The 20,463-nt window shown below is 27.5% G+C and overlaps 1 protein-coding gene across 1 annotated transcript in view; it reads right to left on the reverse strand.

The window, feature by feature from the left end:
* Positions 1-1,040: 1,040 nt before the first annotated feature.
* LOC113553947 (short neuropeptide F) overlaps positions 1,041-20,463 on the reverse strand; it is a 63,813-nt gene continuing 44,390 nt past the window's right edge. Inside the window, exons 2-4 of the mRNA XM_026957551.1 lie at positions 14,168-14,274; positions 12,192-12,352; positions 1,041-1,330 (exon numbers count right to left, since the gene is read on the reverse strand). Of these exons, the coding sequence (XP_026813352.1) occupies positions 1,286-1,330; positions 12,192-12,352; positions 14,168-14,252 (291 nt within the window). The 5' untranslated portion in view covers positions 14,253-14,274 and the 3' untranslated portion in view covers positions 1,041-1,285. The remainder of the gene's footprint in view (positions 1,331-12,191; positions 12,353-14,167; positions 14,275-20,463) is intronic.

The raw sequence follows: 20,463 nt of genomic DNA on the forward strand, positions 1-20,463 counted from the left end.
CATTTATCATATGCAATATTGGACAAGTATTGAAGTATCGTCTCACTAAACCAGTGTAACGTTTCAATATTGTTGTAGACGCGTGTGTGTAGTGTTATTTTGATCAGCCAAAATGTAACGTTCCTCCGATTAACAACTTCAGTGTTTAAAATATGTATTGATGACATTTTAATATTTGCGGACTAAGTCATATAATATGATTGTAGAAGCGAAGAGCGTTGTATTTTATTATATACTTACCATATGCGTATTTCTCCTATTTTTTTTTTTTTTTTGATAAATCGAATTTATCGTTCTATTAAATCACCCGAGTATTGTCCAATAACGTAGCTATTAGATTTGATTCTATAATGCATTTTGACTTTTATATTTTATTACAATTTCTTCTTTATGTTTTCAATCAATTCATTTTTTTTTTTTATCATGGTGAATTGTAAAAAACTTTTCAACGTCAACATAGGATTTTAATTTTATTTACTGATTACTCAATCAGTACAACAGAGTCAAAAAGAATATATTAGAGTAATATAATATATTTGTACTATTTTTATATATTGAATATTGGAAAATTCAAAGGTTAAAGGTGTATTATAAAAAAGATCAAACATAATTTCAATAAAATGTAATATTTCTTTAATAGTTATAAGTTTAAATATGTTTTATTTGCTTTATAAACATTATTCATTCCAAAAACTGTACGCAAATTTCCATAGCCACTTTATTTATCATTAGTACCTAGTATCTATAGTACTTAGTATCATCATTATTTCATATACATATATAATATTACATTATATATTTTTTATTATTAATTTTTAAATCCTGTGGTAGAATAAGTAGTGGCTTCTGAGAAAAAAAATATTACTCGGAAATTCACATAAGTTCAAATCTATTTTATTTTAATTATGGTTTAGAATAGGTATGGTATTAACTGTAATAATAATAATTAGAATTAGAATCATATTAATAATGTTATTATTGAAATATTAACAAAATATATCATGACTGTTATCGAATATTTTGACATATATTTAAGAGTATTGTTAATTTGTGGAATAAACAAATATATTTTTTATCGGGAATGTAAAATTTACATTAGAACTAAAGTGGAATACAATCAACTACGCTAAAAAATCTGTAAACACTAAAATGTATACTTAAAGTACAATTTGGTTAAAGAAGCACTGGTGTGGATGTAAAATATAAACAAATTAAGGGTTTTACAACGAAGCGAATGATTTTAAATAAGAAGAGTATAATATATAACTTCTGATGAAGGACGCATTTAGTTCACATCGGAATCGTTGTGGTACTCTGCATTCAAGGCGTTCTGAAACAAATTTTAACAACGAAGAATTAATATTAGACTTTTTGTTTATGTGAAACCAAATAGGTTCCTATTATAACAAGAAACAATATACAACAATGAAACCCAACACGGGATAACGGAATCGCATGGGACAAACAAAAACATAATTTTAAGACAGGTTTCCTGAGTAAAAAGGGAAATCCATCATGGTAGATAAATTATTTCTTTATAATAAATAATTATAACACTAGGTTTAGTAACTTATTAGTTTGTTCGATAAAATAAATTGTAAAATAATTTAATAGTCAAAATTTATTAAGCAATTACGTAATAGTCATAACATTTCTGTTACATTTAAAATAAAAAAATCACTAAATTGACTTGATACGAATAAATGTCAAGCTGATAATGTGAATTTTAATATAATATAAAGTGTAAAATTTAAATTAAATATAAAAATATAAATAATATTCAGCGTGAATATTTTGAATAATTGAGTACTAAATCATATAAGTGTTTCGTGTATAATATTATATTCTGTACGGCGATTAATTCAATTATATTTTACATTTTTACTATAAAAAAATAAAAAAATATTATTTATATTCTGGTATTTTTTTTAAGCAATACCTATATTATTACGGAATGAATATGATGATGATTAATTGGTTAGAGTTTTAAAAAAAGTTAAATTCATAATCCAATATTTCCTCGAGAAAAATATTAATTTATCTTAATAGTTGTATATACCGTATTTTATACCTAATAATGTTATCCGTTTTTAAAATTGTACATGAGATTTATGAAAAATTTCGTTGTATTTATTTCAATATATATATATATATATATATATATATATATATATATATATTCAGAGATAACTCAATATAAATTGGAATCCCTTGAGCAATTATAACATGACAAAGTTTAAAGACTAAAGATGGTGGCAATGCACTTTGAAATGTTTGGCAAAATATACGCATGTGTAGGTCGGTTTTAAGAACTGACGATGCTTGATCTTAAAGTAGACTGAACCATAAAATTAATGACGGTTATTTAATATTATATATTAATAATTTGATTAAAAAGCTAGTTATTATTTGTGTAAGTTAATCCATATGCAACGTTCCTATTTTTATTTGAATTACCGTACGAGAAAAATACATAACTAAACATATTATATCGTGTTGTTAAAAACTAATATTAATCTCTGAAAACGTATTTTTATAATTAAGTTCTCACGTGGCTAAAATAAATAATACATATCATTTAATTACAGTAAAAATTTAATTACATACCGTTTGCAGATTAAGAACATCGACCTATACAAGAGAATAAAGGTGAAATGAACTACCTACGTAACCTACGTAAGTACTTGTTTCAATTCAATGTCGATCAATCGCAGCGGGCGCGCGCGTCTCGCGTTAAAGCTTTACTTTATTAATCATGTTAATACTGTATTATCTAATAGCATATAAATTAACTATATGCTATCCGGCAACTTTTAATTAGTTTTTTATTTACGAATGAAAGATATTTCGTTCTACCGCCGTCCATCAAACATTCATACGCATTAATGCATTATACGTCAATAACGAAATCAGCCAGCCTCGATCATAGCTATATCATAATTATAAACTTTATTTTGAGGGTTGCATAACGCTATAAAACAAATAAAAATATTTTCTCGTCTCTGAATCCAATTCGCGGTCTTAAATAACAAGGTCTACTAACACTTACAAATTCAAATTATACACAATGCATTCGTTTATATGAATACCTAATCTATTATAATATTGTACAGGTTGCTACAAAGTCAAACGAAAGCCATTCATTCGAAGTATCTATGAGATAGAAAAATTCAAAATGATGAACACCAAGCTGGCACTGCAATGTATTAATTATACTTTCGTTAATGAGCTTATTATTTTGATATATACTCGTATATATATATATTACAATGTTGAGTGTATTATAATAAAAATTAAGGCAGCGCATTGTGTTGCAATTTAAAATTCAAAAATTAGAACATAATAGTATTAAATGGCAGTGATATTTTAAATGTAATTTTAAGTAAAAATATTAAGCATGTTTCGCACAGAATGACGGAAGGGATGCGAAACAACAACGAGATGACTATGTACATAGTTTCGCGAGTCATAATAATGACAGAACTCGTTTCGTGTAGTTATATACAACATATCTTATTACCACAATGAGTAAGTATGATTTAAAATTCAACTACGGTAAAAATTATTGCACGACAGTAAAAATGTATATATACTTGTGCGTCTACCGTTACGTTTTAATGTTTCTCTTTGATTATCGTGGGGCGGTAAATGTGTACCGTAATTGTGTTTGACACGTGAAAATAAATCACGAGGAAAACGTCGGTACCTAGTTCGACTCTAGGGATACGAGATTTAATTCAAACTTCATTGACCAATAATACGTATTTTATTTGTCGTCAAAACTGCGATCAATAATATGGTATTTTTAAATTTTATCACATGGATTTGTATAAACTTAGAAGGTCACCGTGTTTTCAAAAATCACATTTGAACACCACAAAATAAGATTACAAGCTGTTATAACACAAAATAACATTGTGACAAGTCATATTTTACGTTTTAGAAAGTATACAACTTATAGTTGTCTGGTAGTAAATTTTACGTGTACAAATTAACATTGAATGACAAAACATAGATAAAGAATATGTATTCTCAATTTAAGATCTTATTCGAACATTTAGTTTAGTGTAATACGCAGAAACTTTAGGTATATTATTTATGAATGATAATTTTTACATAGGTTTATACATGTATAATGAGTATGTTTTATAGGTATTATATTATTTAATGAAAAAATTTAAACTATTACTCTGTGTAAAATAAAATATATACAAATTATACAATTTGATATACACAATAAATTATTATTATTCGACGAATATAAAATGAATTGATGATAGGTCCTATTTTTCAATTTGTTTTAAATTTTTTTTTTTATAGATTCAATTATTCTACATATTTTGTACCATTTGGAAACTCATAAAAATCTATTTTATTACATTTTTATTACAATATTTGATTGATTTATAAGTGTTCGTAGCAAGTTTACGTAGTATTAAATGTATTTTAATATTAATTAAAGTTTTCATATAACATACACCCGTAATCAATCGTTATTTATCTGTAATCATTAAACTATTTGAAATTCAATTATGTATTATATTTGATCGTAAAAAATGAACATTATAAAAGTATGAGTGCAGAAAATAATAACTCTTCCTAAACCATAGTTTTATAGTATATATTCTTATTTCTCTCACTATTTCTTTAGTTATAATAATTTTAACAAACTCATCAGAGTCATGATAATATTTAAAAGTATTATAATTAGTAATTAAATAAAAATTATTTCGAAAATGTTTATAGGCATTTATAACCATCTAAAAATAAGACTGAATATGTGTTTGAATGTTTGAATACGATTTGTATGTATATACGTATAGGAAATTATTTAAGAAAATTTTACATGGAGTAGGGTCGAATTGCATATATTTTTTTTCAAATCGCACTCAAGTTAACAAAGTTTATAGTTGAATTGCACTACAGAAAACCACCCACGGTAAAACACCACTTATAACCTCATTTACATATTTTTCTTTATAAAATATATAATTTTCATTTTTCAATTTCCATTTACAATTAAATCATAATCAGGTTCACTTTTAACAGTTTGAAAGTTACTTGACAAAATAATGATCTCACAGAGATGAAAGACAGTATACTAAATAGGTTGGTACTCAAGTCTAAAAAACATAATATACGAATTTTTATCGCATTAATATAACATCATAACGTCGGAAAAAAAAATATTGGCAAGCTACAAATTTTATGTTCGTTGTAGATAATGGCTTAACCTGAATTTTATAATCATTTTTAATTTAGTTGCATCGTGAGTTTTAAATTATTCGACACACTTGTGGTTATCAACTAAAATTAATATTTATACGTTATATGAAATTATCTAACCGAGTGAAATTAGAAAATTTTTGTTTAGGTAATGAGTGTAGTTTTACTATCCCCGATATTTAATTGTTTACCATTTACTATAAACACCCATACAATATATTTTAGATTGATTAAATTATTTACAATAATTAAAACAGTTAAAAAACCATATATCGAAATATATCTATATTATATTATTTTATATTTCAATTTTTTTTTTATTATGCTTCAATACAGAAGTGTTTACTCTTTTACTACAATTTCATTATACAAAAAAAGTATAGGGTTAGATTTTTCAAAATCAACAAACAAAAAACTGGTAAGTATATGAGTATATGTATACATTGAAATAAATTGTATTATGTGTAATATTTTAAAACCATCACAATCAAGTTTGTTTGTACCTATAACGTTAGAGTGTTTGAATACACAACATAATATTAAATCAATATAAAATTACTCCACTTGTACTTATTAAATAACTAAGACAGGTGTCAAAACCAAAATCAGAAAGAATTTACAAAAATAAACTTTTTGTTTATCATAGCGTAAAGTAGGTAGGTAAAATACTTTCACTGCGGTTTGAGACGGAATTTTGAGGATGAAGCTAAAATCATCAGACATATCCGCGTGCATAGCTATGGGAGGCAAAGATGCGACAAAATCTACTAAACATATTATTTTGAAGTCGGAAGATTTGCTGCAAGAAGAGCTTAGGTATGCTCAAACCAGCATTTTCTAGTTGTATCGTTGACGTTTTATGTTGTTCGTTTTTATTTCCAAATCCGTAATATTATTCATATCTTTACGACCATTTTAAAGCCGGAAACAGCGGTTCACGTGTAGACCCACTCGACTATGACCATATACGTACAAAAATAATCGGAAAAACATCATAACAGCACACTGAAAACGGTCACACCAATCAATATTAAACGGATGCCGTAAACATTAAAATGCATTCGAGTGTCAGATGATCGACACGGACGTTAAATTATACGGGAGGTGTTCTTATTTGCATTGTGACCGTCTGCGACCACGTTGATGATGACGAAACCTGCGGCATCGTCATCGTACAATATACGTACCCAATGGCTAATATAGCGATATGTATATTCGTACTACGTATATACATGTATATTGTGTTGTACACGCGCGCATACACTAACAAAATACAGGGACGACCGAGGTCGAGTACAAGTAACAATATACAACGGGTTAAGCCGTATATATAAACACGCAGTTAAGGGTGGCTGCGCGTATAATATATTATGTATTATACAGTTGAGTGAATTTCGAGTGGGGACGAAAGCGCGTTTGCTGCAGTGACTTGTGAAGTCGTGAATAATTGCAGTCGACGCACGGTCGTTCGCGTTGCAATTTGAAATCATTATTATGTATTATGTATATAATATCGCATTATACCTCCCCGGAGTTAGTTTTTGTTTCCGCAAAGGAGCGAATAATCATAGTAATATTATTATTATTATTTTATGGTAAATAAATAAAAAAAAAACCGGCCGTTTGTATTTATTAAAAAAAAAAAATAAAAAATCCCGTACCTACCACAGAACAAACGAAACGGACATTTTTTTCTCTCTCACGTCTGAAGAATAAAAATGTATGTAAGAACGGATGAAAAGATATGATATACAATAAAAGAAAATAAATTCGATATTTTGACTAATCGCGCGTAAACTTACACCGCCGTAGACGGGACGACAACCGTTATTATTACTATTTGTATATGCATGTACATCTCTACGTATTACCTATACCTATACGGCTATATTCCATTGCACCCGATATCTTGTGCTCATGATAATACACACACACACACACACACAGATTCGTAGTCGACAGTCTAATAACCTAACGCATTATTTTACATACATCTACGTCTCGTTTCAAGTGTGTGTGTGTCTGTTTTTTATACACGTATGGTTCACCATATTTCAATACGGTTCGTTTAATACAACTTATACGTGTATTATTACACCGTATAAGCCATATTATTACCGTTTGTACGTGCGTCCGTATTAAAGTGTACAATACATAATATATATATATATATATGTGTGTATTTTTTTTATACGTTATTTATTATATTATTGTGTATCGTTCATTTCGAGTGGAAAAACGATTTTCCCGACTATATAACAACGTTGTTGTTTTCATATATGACGAACGACCGGCTTATGGCTACGAGTATTCAATTATATATATATATAAGATATGGACACCGGCGAACATCTATTACGCCGGTCTCCCTGTAATGAGATTTTTCTTTCCGGTACATTATATTCTTGTAAGTATATTATATATTATATATATATATATATATGTTCACTGCCGGAAGTCCGTCTGGTGACGAAAACGTGTACATACACACGCACGTGGATCAAACACAATCCCACATAATAGCTGCTACTTGTACGACAAAACTTAATAACACCGATTACCACCGATGTTCTTTTAAATTGAATTATAACAACCCATCCCATACGATGATATTCTTGGACGTTTTTAAACCACCACTTCTCGCGGATAAATTTATTCATCTTTTGGAGTTCAAAACTATCTGAATATCGTGAGACTATTTCACCCCTTTGCCTGTCATCTACGCCGAATACTTTTACTCGGTAAGTGCATCAACATTTAACCCGTACAGAATACATATTTTAAATTGCAAGTTTAGGTTCACAGCTGTATGTACGTATTTTTATCATGAAGGGGCTAAGTATTTTAGGAAATATTTACTGGCTAAGCATCTGGGTACGTGAGTGGGAATGTTTGAGGGTATTCAAGTATTATGACACGCTGCGGGCCGTTGTCAGTAAAGTTTCACGTACTTTGTGAAACTTTAACACCATGTTATCCTATTACTATAACACTGAATCGAGTGCACAATGGTGTAGGTGTACCGAAGTTCATAAAAAAGATGACCCAAAGTTTTTGTGTAGAAAAATAAATTAACTAATTAATTTTTTGTTGGCAAATTATTCTAAAGAAATTCATTGATAAGGTTAAAAAAAAAATTAAAAAATTACTTGGTTTGACAAGTACTATAAATTAAAAATGTTTGAAAATGAGAATGTTTAGGGATTAATGTTATCTTTTACCGACGTCTAGTTTAAAAAAAATGACAAATTAGCTTTACCGGAATACACAGTTTTTCGCTCGTAAAATTGTCATTTCAAAATATCTCGTCGATTGTATCTCAAAAATTGCAGCTCGTCAAAATTAGTTGATATATTGTACAAAAAGCCAACTATTATAGTACCTAATTCAAATGGTATGTATATCATCATAACTGATGGCGTACAATCATAATTGGACGTCTCTTAGGTCCCGAATTTTTTTTTTTTTTTGGATAGTGAATAACGGAAAACTGATTAATACTTATGTGAACAGAATGTAACAAAATAAATATAGGAGTTTCAAAGAGCGTTATAATTAAAATATATTATCCAAAAACAATTTTTTTTTATTAAATTTACTTCTTATAAATATTGTCTAAAAGTCGTTAAATATGCCTCCCTTACCATCACTAGTAAACCTCGCAGCGTTTAACCGATAAACTAGTTCATCTCAAACCTCTCCAAAATATCTATAGTAATAATTTCTAACCCCAAAATTCTTATAATATGACGATTATTTTCCTACTGCCATGAAATTTTGCTTTGTCACTAAAGGTGATCATTGTACATAAATGTTCATTAGATTCTTAGAGTACGATAACGGCAGCTATACATTCCAAACGGCATGTCTAATCTCCCCAAAACGCCTAAACTAACTACAGATATTACGGTTTCATAAATAACTGGCACTTGAAAACTCTCCACGCATAACGATTTGTTACTTCACCACTAGCTTAGGAGGTCATCTGATATTTATTCTCATAACTTTTGTTTAGTGGCTTATGAAAGGTTTTGTATTTAAATTTTATTCTATCAATTTCTCCGAGTATGAAATGATAATTGAAAATAAAGGATAGCTGCTATATTTTGAGCTAATATTATTGATATATTTGAGAAAGTATATGATAAACAGGAATATCAGTTGGATATAATGAAAGTTATTCATGGGGGGCACGTTAAAAACTTTATATAACGTGGGGAGCAAGTACGATACTAAAACAAATTGTTTTTAAATTTATAATTTTAACAATTAAGTGTTTTAAAATTCCGATAGGTATGTATTTTTTTGTTACACTTTGTTAACAGCAATAATGTTATCTACCATAATATGTTTTTATTCGACTTTTTATTTTTCCTAATAAATAAATAATTTTAATTATTTCCAATGAACTACAAATGCTGTAACGTTATTCTAACGGTAAAGTTAGATTTTAAATCGAGTTTGTATATTTTACGAGGTTATGATTTTGATTACGATTCAAGTTTTTTTATTAAAATTCTTTTTTAGTATGTTTTTACAGCTTATATACATAATACATGTTGAACACATTTAATTGTACTATTAGACACTTCATATTGAAAACGCAGTTACCTAAAATAATAATATTGTGATCACAATAATTGTTGTGATTTCTCCGAAACAATAATAACTATAACAATATTTTCGCACTGTTAAATATTAAAGAAAACGTAATAATAATGACCCGTATTTGAATATTAACAGCCAACTACATTACACTAATACCCGTTTTACTCCATAACGGGTGAAAAATGGGTGATGAGCTGAAGTATTAACAAAGATGATATAAATTCATTACGTATATTTTACTAATGACATTGAACTATAATTCACACACATTATACAAAACATGAAAACAATCGATAAAATAACCTCTCTACCACTCTCTTTGGTTGCTGTAATGTACTAACGAAATATTACATCTGTTATTCATATAATATTTATTCAGAAGAAATTAGGCAATTTTAAAATCTAATACGATAATTTACTTTTAATAGAGCTGGAAACAATATAATACATTGTTTGTATGATAATAATAATAAATTATTAAGTAACATCAAGTATAACAGTATTGTTATTGTTATTATTATTATCATACATTATCTATCACTGAGCAAGTTAAATAGAGCACATACATTGAACTATAATTTTAGACACTATACATTCAATTTATTAAAATGAAAAATAATCAATTGAATAAAACACTTGTGGTGAAACTTAAATTAAAAATTTATAAGGTATACTCAGGATAGAATAATAGTTAGTCGAAACACGAGGTTACATTGTTATACCACCATTAAAATAAGTATACATTTAATGTATATTTTTGTGATAAGACTGATTAAAGCTGAGCGATATTTTATAACTATTATTAGATTCTGATAAGAGTGATGTTTAAGTATATTTTTTATGTGTCTGTGTAAATTATAAGTAGTAAAAAAAAAGCTTTGATTTTCAACCTTAGTAGTTTTAGATAGAAAATAGGTCCACTATTTTGTTCTTTAGAGAGAACGAAATTAAAAAAAATAATAATAATAAAGAAAAACGACAAGTTTTTTGCAAATTCAATATTATTATTAAAATAAATTGTTTTGTGATTATGGTTACCGTGGAATTTTTATGTATATTATTAATTTATACGGAATGAAATCTAAAAAATATGTAGATTAAATTTAATATATTATTTACTTATATATTATATAGCATACACTTATTCTCACTGTCTACTGAAAGGTGGTATAAAACAATAGATTATAGACAATTATAGAAGTCATATTTATAGATATACATGTACTGTTTAAAAGAAGTACCTGTTTGCAGAACTTGCATAAATATAATTTAATTTAATATTTAAAAAATATGAGTTAATTTAATAATAATTGTTTTTTTTTTTATGTATTTATAATCTGTTATCTACATTTTATTATCATTCATAAAAAACTATTAGTTATTTTAATTAATGACTAATGACTTTAATATTTAAAAGTTACATAAAACAAAACATATGATGAAATATACTTAGTGATTTAGGCTGATAAGAATTTCCTCTCGAAATCGTTTTTTGTATACAATGATATTATATCAATGAACTCAAATTTAACACTACCGTAATAGTCACTCTACATTTAATATACAGAAAAGTTATGTTCACTTGTCTATATTTTTATATTATCTAAGATAACATTAATAAGTTTCATAATATAACCATCATTTGTTTTTATCCATAGATATTTTTCTACTTAACAGCTTTAAGCATAATCTTTTCAAGTATTATTATAAGTTTGACACTTTAATGTAAGACAGAAAACTTAATTTCATTCATATAAAGTATTTTATTGAGATTAACATGTATTACGAATCAAAGTTTCGTAAAAATAATTTAATTATCATTGTATTTATTGTTTAAACTAGCTAGTCAAATAGTATTAGTTCCATTTAAAAGTTTCCATTAATTAAATATTATCCTTATAGATAAAGATCATTCAAAATTCTTACTAAAACTTTAAAAATATTTTCTAATTCATTTTCTAATCGCATTGCTAATAAGTATCGACTATAAGATTGTTATTCCTATAATTTTAGTAATGTAAAAAAAATGTATATTACCTACCAACCTACTACATAATATTAAATAAATGTTTACAATAGAATATGGCTGTGTCAACTTTTTAATAATAGAAAGAATCGTAAAACCCTTACTCTCACTGCAATATTAAGTCTTAAACACTGTAGATTATAATATTCACACTTATGGCCGACCCATATTATTATCAGCTGTAAACGGACTCTCAACGAAAATAATAATACTATTATAATATTGTGTTGAAACCATCAGGATAAAAATATGTTGGAAAAAATTAACGTGGCCTAATTTATTATCCACAGTATTTATCTGTAATAACTTATAAAAATATAATCATTTTTACCTGATAGAGCGCCGGATCGCTTCGGCGTCCGAACCTTAACCTCAGCGACGGAGACCTCTGGTTTTTGCGGACCATGCGATGTTGATTGGGATCGATCAAAGAGTTTCCCATGGAATCTATTAGATCCCTTTGCAACAAAAGTTCGTACAGATCTTTGGCATCTGAAAAACACAATGGTTGGTATATGTTGTGTTTATAATATAAATATATATTTATACTCGTGTATATTTTTAATTCAGATAATTGTAATGGGTATTCTAAACATTTAGCATAACAAGCAAAGTAAATAATACATATATTGTAAAAGTGGGGGAAAGAATCGCCCAAGCAATGGCTCTTCGGAATCAGTGCTTAATGAGAAATTGTAGTATATTATGTTTAATTAATTAATTAATTAAAAATATGTCTCGGGGTTATCCCTATTCAGACATCTGAGAAAATTGCCGAGGATGGAAATAGACAGTAGGTTTTGAATGTGGGTGGTTAATATGTTGTTTATAGTGATTTCTGAGTTTGTTGTAGTGTAGTTTGGATACTTCAGCAACTTTACAACATCAAGACCAATACGGTGGGTACTTTTTTGAAATATATGGAACATTAATAACAATAAGTGAGGATATTTTATCGGAATTTTTTATGTGTTAGTTTTTTCGAAAAATCCCCAAAGTTAAATATCATAAATCTGTACGGGTTGAACCCGTAGAGACCCAGGAGGTTATAAATTTGAATTTCGGTCTTGAGATATTTTTTAGTATTTTACTAGTGTGACTCTAGGCAGATTAATTCGTCAATTTTAATTTAATTTTTTTAAATGGGTGTAATTATCGGGTTTTGATTACGAAATACGTTTATCAAATATAATACCTAAATATTTCACTAAATCAAATTTTAGTATGAATTCGTCGTTTAGGTATGTGTGTACTGACTGCTGGTGGAGATTGACCATGGTGGATAGCAAATTTTATGTGGTTTGATTTATGCATTTATAATGTAATACAATATTTGTGGATTATCATGAAATAGCGTTATCGTGACATTTTTGTGTCAGTGCTTATTTCGCTGTACTCTCGTTACAACATTGTTATTTTTATCAGACGACGTTCTTCTATGGTCGTATAGCATGTTATTATTTGTATTAGTATAATTATACGGCGAACGTGACGTGGTGGTTTGTTTGTACGCGTTAGTGGTTGGTTTAGTGAAGAAAATATATCGTTTATATAGGACAGAAAACAAAAGTACTTGTCTAAATCGTATTGAGTATAAAGTGCTCTGATGCATTGCACGCTCAGCAAAATCGTAGATAACAATAAACGTGTACGAACGATCCGAAGATTAATATAATATAGTATAACAGCGCAGTATATTCAGGTCAAGAGCAAAATAGCAACAAAAAAAATTAGAAAAAACGAAAATTAAAATACGATATATTATTATAAATGTTATTTTAAATCAAGATGGAGGGTCAATTAAATAAAAATAATAATTTTAACAACCTAGTTGATTTAAGCACATCAAGCTATCACTTAAAAGGTAATAAATAGCAAATAATATTATATTTAATTCTAAAAGATTAAATTTAAAATGGAGACAATTTTAATTTAACCAAGTTTTTTTTCATATAACTATCCGTATCTCTAAATCACCGAGTCACTTCTAATATAGTGTTTGTGTAACTCAGTTTGTTTTTTTTATAATTTTAAATATTTAGTTAAAATTATATTCTACACTATTCCTTCTTATTGAATTAGAATAGAGTGTTAAATTATCCTATAGAGTGTTCTCTTCTACAATAAACAAAGTGTTCGTTCAATGTTTCCAATTTTTTCGTATTAGTTAAATCGTATAGTTGAATTTAAAATTATTCAAAGAATTCAACATAAAATGTCATGCTATCATGCGAAATCTTTTATATAAAAAAATATTGCAAATTGTTTTTTTTTAGCATTTAATATTGAGAATCTTTGTATACTCACTCTCGTAGTCCATGTAAGATGGAGCAGCTGATACTATTGTAGAGACTAGAAGAAGAGTACAGACCACGGCTGCGATGGATTTCATTTTTATTTCAGTTAATTTGGATCTGCAAAATAAAAATTATTTAGATAATTATGTTTTACCTATATTATTAAAAAATTAACGTCAGAATATTGTCGATTTGAATAAAACAGTGAATGTTATCACATCAAATAGACGATTTTAGTATGAAACATGCAGTATTAATATACCCTGCACTGTTATGTATAAGTACTAAGTAAGTAGTTTGAATATTCATCTAAATGCATTATTTTGAATTTATAATATATTAAAGTAACAAAAATTCAAAAATAAAAATATATTGGCAAACATTGTCAAGTAATACATATACTCATATGTATAGATTTTATTTATACAATAATCTAAAAGTAAGATTAGACGATAATACTTAATATAAATGTGTGGTTTTGGATTATATGCTAGTGTATATGAATGAAGCAATTTTTTGAAAATATGTACTTATAAAGTAAATAGTATCAAGTAGGTAATATTGGTTTATATTTATTTTATAAAATAGTTCAACAATATTACTTTTTTTTTTTTTGTTGAAAATATTGTTTCTTTTTTATATTATGAACTCTTTCCCCGGTCTAATTTTGCGTATAATAGCAATTTTTTTCATTAATATTCTAAATTATAGTGTAGTTTACTTGTGCGACGATTTTTTTTTTTTTTAACAATTGAAAAGCTTAAAAAATCTTTTTGTCTTATATATCACACGCAGTTTGCGATTATAAAGTAGGTATATGTTTTTTTAAATAATATATAAACTTTAAATTATGCAAAAAAAAACGTTTAATGTGAAGTTATTTTAATTTTATCAAAATTTGTGGTGTATTTATGGTTTTGTAGACCATTATAATAGTTACTAATATACCTAAGACACTTAAGTAATTTTCAATTTAGTTTGTATATTATATATTTTTACTTAAACTACTATACATATAAAAATCTTAAAAACTCGAAAATTGTATTTAATACTTTTTGTGTTAATAAATACAATTAAAACAATGTTCATATAAAACATTTAAAACATGTTCTGCTTATCTTAATAGGTTCTATATAGGTTTCGCACATTTATACTATTATTTATAAACAGTTGACATTTATAAATTTATATTTATTTTAATTTTAATATTTCAGAGTAGCGGCTCTTTCGACGATAAAAATATTTATTTTTTATAACTTATGTTTAATTACTATAAAGCTGTTGAATTGGGTTAGGTTCAGTTATGAATAAAATTATTTATTATTATTTTACAACTATGATTCAACAACTAAAACTAGAATTGAATTTAGTATTTTTATAGTTCATTATATTTGTAGAGGTTTTTTTATTTTATTTTTACTTTATTTTTTGGTGAAAGATTACCACATTTTTAATACGGTCACCTATATTTTTTACATATAAATATTATATTACGGAAATTGTTTTATTTTGTTGGATTAACGTTATTTGTAATTCGTATAGGGTAAATTTGGTACATGGAAATAATTATATATTTATAAATGAGTTTTAGGTTTGTAGACATTATTTGCTATTTCCATTAGTAATACATAATGAAGGTACCTAAACATGCTGTAACGGAAATAAAATATACAATCCAAATGTAATTATGTTCTAAATGACTAAAAATCTAATCAACCGTAATCCACATATACTTATGGATATAAATAAATATATTTTAGATATTTTTCTATGATATGAGTAATTTAAAATAAAACTGAATGAATCATTAATAAACTATGCTTGTTGACAACTTAAAAATAGACAAAATAGAAATCTCTAAAATCTTTAATGAACCAATTTCCTAAGGGCAATGGTCAGGTGATTTGAACCGCAATACTCGTATTTATCTAGAAATAATAAACTAGTTCGACCCCAAATGAAATCAATCATTGCAAGTGTCATTTTGGTGTTGTTAATAATCCACAAAAATATATTGACGTTTATAACCATATTTTATTTATGATATTGCGTTTTTAGCCATACTCCGTACACATAAATTGTGTACGTTTTCCCCTATAATAACGTGTCACTTTAACAAAAACTGCAACTAGGTTTGAAAATAGGTTTGTTTTAATATCGTCCATAGATCGTGTATTGCTGATTTATTATTTAGTGTTCATGTATTTTATTCACATTGTAATTTGTAATATATTATTATATTCACAAACAAAATTTAATAGCGAATATGAAGTTCAAACACCGGTTCATAGCAAGGCCATTGGGATTTTGGCCAGATTACAGATCTAAATTTCTTTTCTCGATAAACTACCAACCAGTGACGAATACAAAAAAAAGAAAGTTCTTTTAATCGATGTCGTATGGTATTTTTGCTTTTACAAACACAATATGGGCGTGCACTTCAATATTAACACCAAATGAGAGTACATAGTAATATAACATAATATAAGACCAATTTTGGTTGTACAGGGAAAAAACCTGGTCAAACACTTTTACCAGAATTAACGGCGTGCATTGTGAAATATAGTTTAGTAAATGGTGTTGTCTATTCCTGTGTATTATTTGAATTAAGTTGTCGTTGGTCAAGAGTTTGAGATTAACATCTTTTGTTTTTGTTGAGACACGACAGTAGTTATACGATGTATAAATATAGAAATGTTTAACGGTATTATATAGTTATTATTTGTATGTATTTAATAGTTAAAAATTAAAATACAAAGTCATTAAATAAAACAAAAATATAAACATTGACGACCGAGTAAAATTCCTAAATGAATAAAATTGAACCGGAATTCTAGCTCTTAAATAATTTAATTTCTTTTTTTTATTAAACTTGTTTAAATGTTCCGAATGGATTGTATAATGAATTATAATGAAAATCTTAACATTATTTCTGGAAACAGATTGTCAGAAAACGAGTTTTGGATAATATGGCGATAATAAAATACCTACTCGACCTATTGAAATAAATTTATGTAAAAAATTTCGTAAAGGTATACCTACGTGGAAGTTTATTTTCGAAAAAAATACGATAATTTGTTATGTATTCATTTGTTGTTTTATTTAAGTTCTATGTACATATACTATTGAATTTAAATTGTGTGGAGGTGATACGTGAAAAAACTTTTCATATGTTTCTAAATTCAACCGCTGGGTACTTACTGTGTTGAAAGTTTTTAAGCGGCGTATATATATATATATATATATGTATTGTATAATACTGTTTAGTGTCTTTAACGCGTGAAAGCAATCGTTATTAGTTTTGTCGACGGAAAATCCATTGTTTTCAGACTATAAACATTTACGTTAGAGAAAATAAATAAAAATATTGCGACGTTTTCGATGTGTTTGCGCGTCTCGGGATGATATCCGACTTGTACAATAAATAATATATATATATATATCCCATAACGCTTTTATTTTAATCACAAAACGCCTTTGTTGAGCGGAGACGACGCCACTTGTGACAATAATAGAAAAAACAACTTAAAATGTATCCCTCGTATTCACCTTATATTCTGTGGAAACGAGTAACGACAACAATAATTTGGATTCGGTTCGATACCTTTAGAAAATAAACGTCTAGCGCAGTAGAAGGGGGTGAAAAAGAATTATCAATGAAAAAGCTACGTGTACAAATATGGGTGAGGTAAAGTATATTGTAATATTATATTGTGGGCGTCGCGTCCATATTATATAGAAGTTTAACACGTCAACACCTACGCGACGTAGGTACTGCACAAATAAAACTGTTAGTTTTAATATATCATACCATTTATTATTAATACTAATATTATGTTTAATAAATAGTAGCTGTACGGTCGTCCAAACGTATTATTTCCTTGTGATTTACGTAATTTTATGTTATGTTCGCATACAAACATATGTGATAGACGTATGTCTATATGTTACGTACTATCATTATATGATGTTACTTTGGTGTATTATTATTATGACAATATTTATTTTATTAAGTATATAAGTATATTGTATCTAAACGAAACGATGTTCAATGTGAACGTTTCAACATCGATGACGATTATTACCATACGACTCAGTGACGATCGATTAAATATTAATTGCCATATATCCTGAGTTTACTAAATCGTAGTAACTAAAAATACTTATACCAAGCTAAGCAATCTTAATTTAATGAGTAAAAAAAAAATCAGAATAATAACTGGTCTCTCGAAACACGAGTACCTACCATAGGCGTAAATTTGCCTTGTTAGAAGGGGGGGGGGCTAAAATTATAAACATAGAACAGGCCCGCAGGAGGGCTTTGCCCCCCACATCCCTTACATATACATTTTATAATTTAATATATAACATTTATTACATAAAAACTTCAAAATTATTTATTTGACGGCGTATAATACATAACTTTTTATCATCATCGTTATAAAATATTATCGTACAGCTCAATTATTTTAATTTTATTACAAATTTATAGTATAAAATTCATACATGAAGCTTAAATGTTCACATAACATATACCTATCGGATATCCTGATTAGGAATTACGTTTTACATTTTATATTTTTTTCTAATAAATTACCTTTTAATTTAATTTACTTTAAATTTACGCCTATGGTACCTATATACACCTCAGAAATAGTTACATATCATCGGAAAATTAGTATTTATCTGCAATTATGTGTACAAAATCTGGACAAACAGAAGATAATTCATACCATATACTACGAACAAATCTTTTGTAATAATCGAGATCATTATATAAAAACAGTTTTTCGAAACCATAAGACACACGAGACACGAAAAAAATATGTATACTAAATCAGTGGTTCCCAACCAGGGAGGGGGATCTCTCAAAAGGGATATAAGATACTGTACTGACTACGGAAGGAATATAGTTATGAGAGTTATGACGAAATAACGAGAATTTTGTTGTTAAAACAATTATGCCATTTTCAATCAGCAAAATTGAAAACAATAAATTGATTTTCAGACGGTTGCCTATCGATAATAATTTTACAAGTATTTTATAATAATTGACCTCTTTGCAAGTAATTTAATATTGATCGGTACGTTTAATTCATGCGACATATTAAGCCATATGTTGGCCTTCGATAAATGATAACGGAATCCAAACATAAACCAAATAATGCATTGAAATATTGTTGTCTAGACACGACTTAACGTTTAACGTCAGTTGAGCCACACTTTTATTACTTTTTATTTTTATTTTATTTTTAAAATGATAAAAAAAAATAAGGAGTCATTAGTTGTATAAATTTATTTTACTTATAATATTTAATATAAAAAAAGTTGTACAATTGTATTAAAAAATATAAAATAATAATATGATTAATTATTAAATTGATTTATATTAAAATTATGAAAAAAAAAGTTTATTATTTGTACAATAATAGTTATTTTATATTACTAAAACCAAAAAAAGGTCTAAGCTCTAATTTAAGAGGGGGCGCGATATTTTAAAAAACTAGAAATAACTAATAAGAAATAGAATAAAAAAGTTTTCTAACCACTATATTAAATACTAAAAATTACAGGAAACATTTTTTCGTATGTTTAATTTATAAGTTATAACACAAGCACTTGATGACATTTAGTGATTACTTAGATGGCACTTAGGATTGGAATGTATGTACACAATCGGCTTATCAAAACGAGTGAGGTTAAGCAGAAAAATTACAACCAGTGCATCACCTAACTACACTATAGCCGAACTATCCCGGGCTACTATGCTATACCCACAGCCACAGTCGACAGATATATTATTATTATTATTATTATTATCTAATATCGCGTTGGACGATTTCTATTGCTCGCGATCCACAACGTCCGTCGAGTACGCGGGCGAAGAAAATCGAAAACTAGTCGAGCGGCCGACCTGTTTTACTCGCGTAAGTATATCAATATCTGTATAATATCGTACCGCCACACATATATAGTTAAGAGTATATTATATACATATCTACGCAGGTACGCGACTAGTGTAATACATTCGTCGTGCGGTCAAAACCGAATAAATACCTATATATATATAAATGCATCGTATACCTGACCCCCATACGCCGGTACGATATATTATATGCACTCTATACTGCTGCGGTAATGACGGTGATTAAACTCGTACGTGGTGTCAGAAGTGTTACGTGAGAGCCGTCCCGCACGCCTTTGGGATTTCGACAGAGACAATATCTATATCTATATATGTGTATGTGTGTGTGTATGTGTGTGTGTGTAAGACTTGTCTAGGTATGTAGTGTACAGCATCAGGGG

Source organism: Rhopalosiphum maidis, chromosome 2, assembly GCF_003676215.2.
Source record: "Rhopalosiphum maidis isolate BTI-1 chromosome 2, ASM367621v3, whole genome shotgun sequence".
In the NCBI taxonomy this organism is placed as follows: Eukaryota; Metazoa; Arthropoda; class Insecta; order Hemiptera; family Aphididae; genus Rhopalosiphum; species Rhopalosiphum maidis.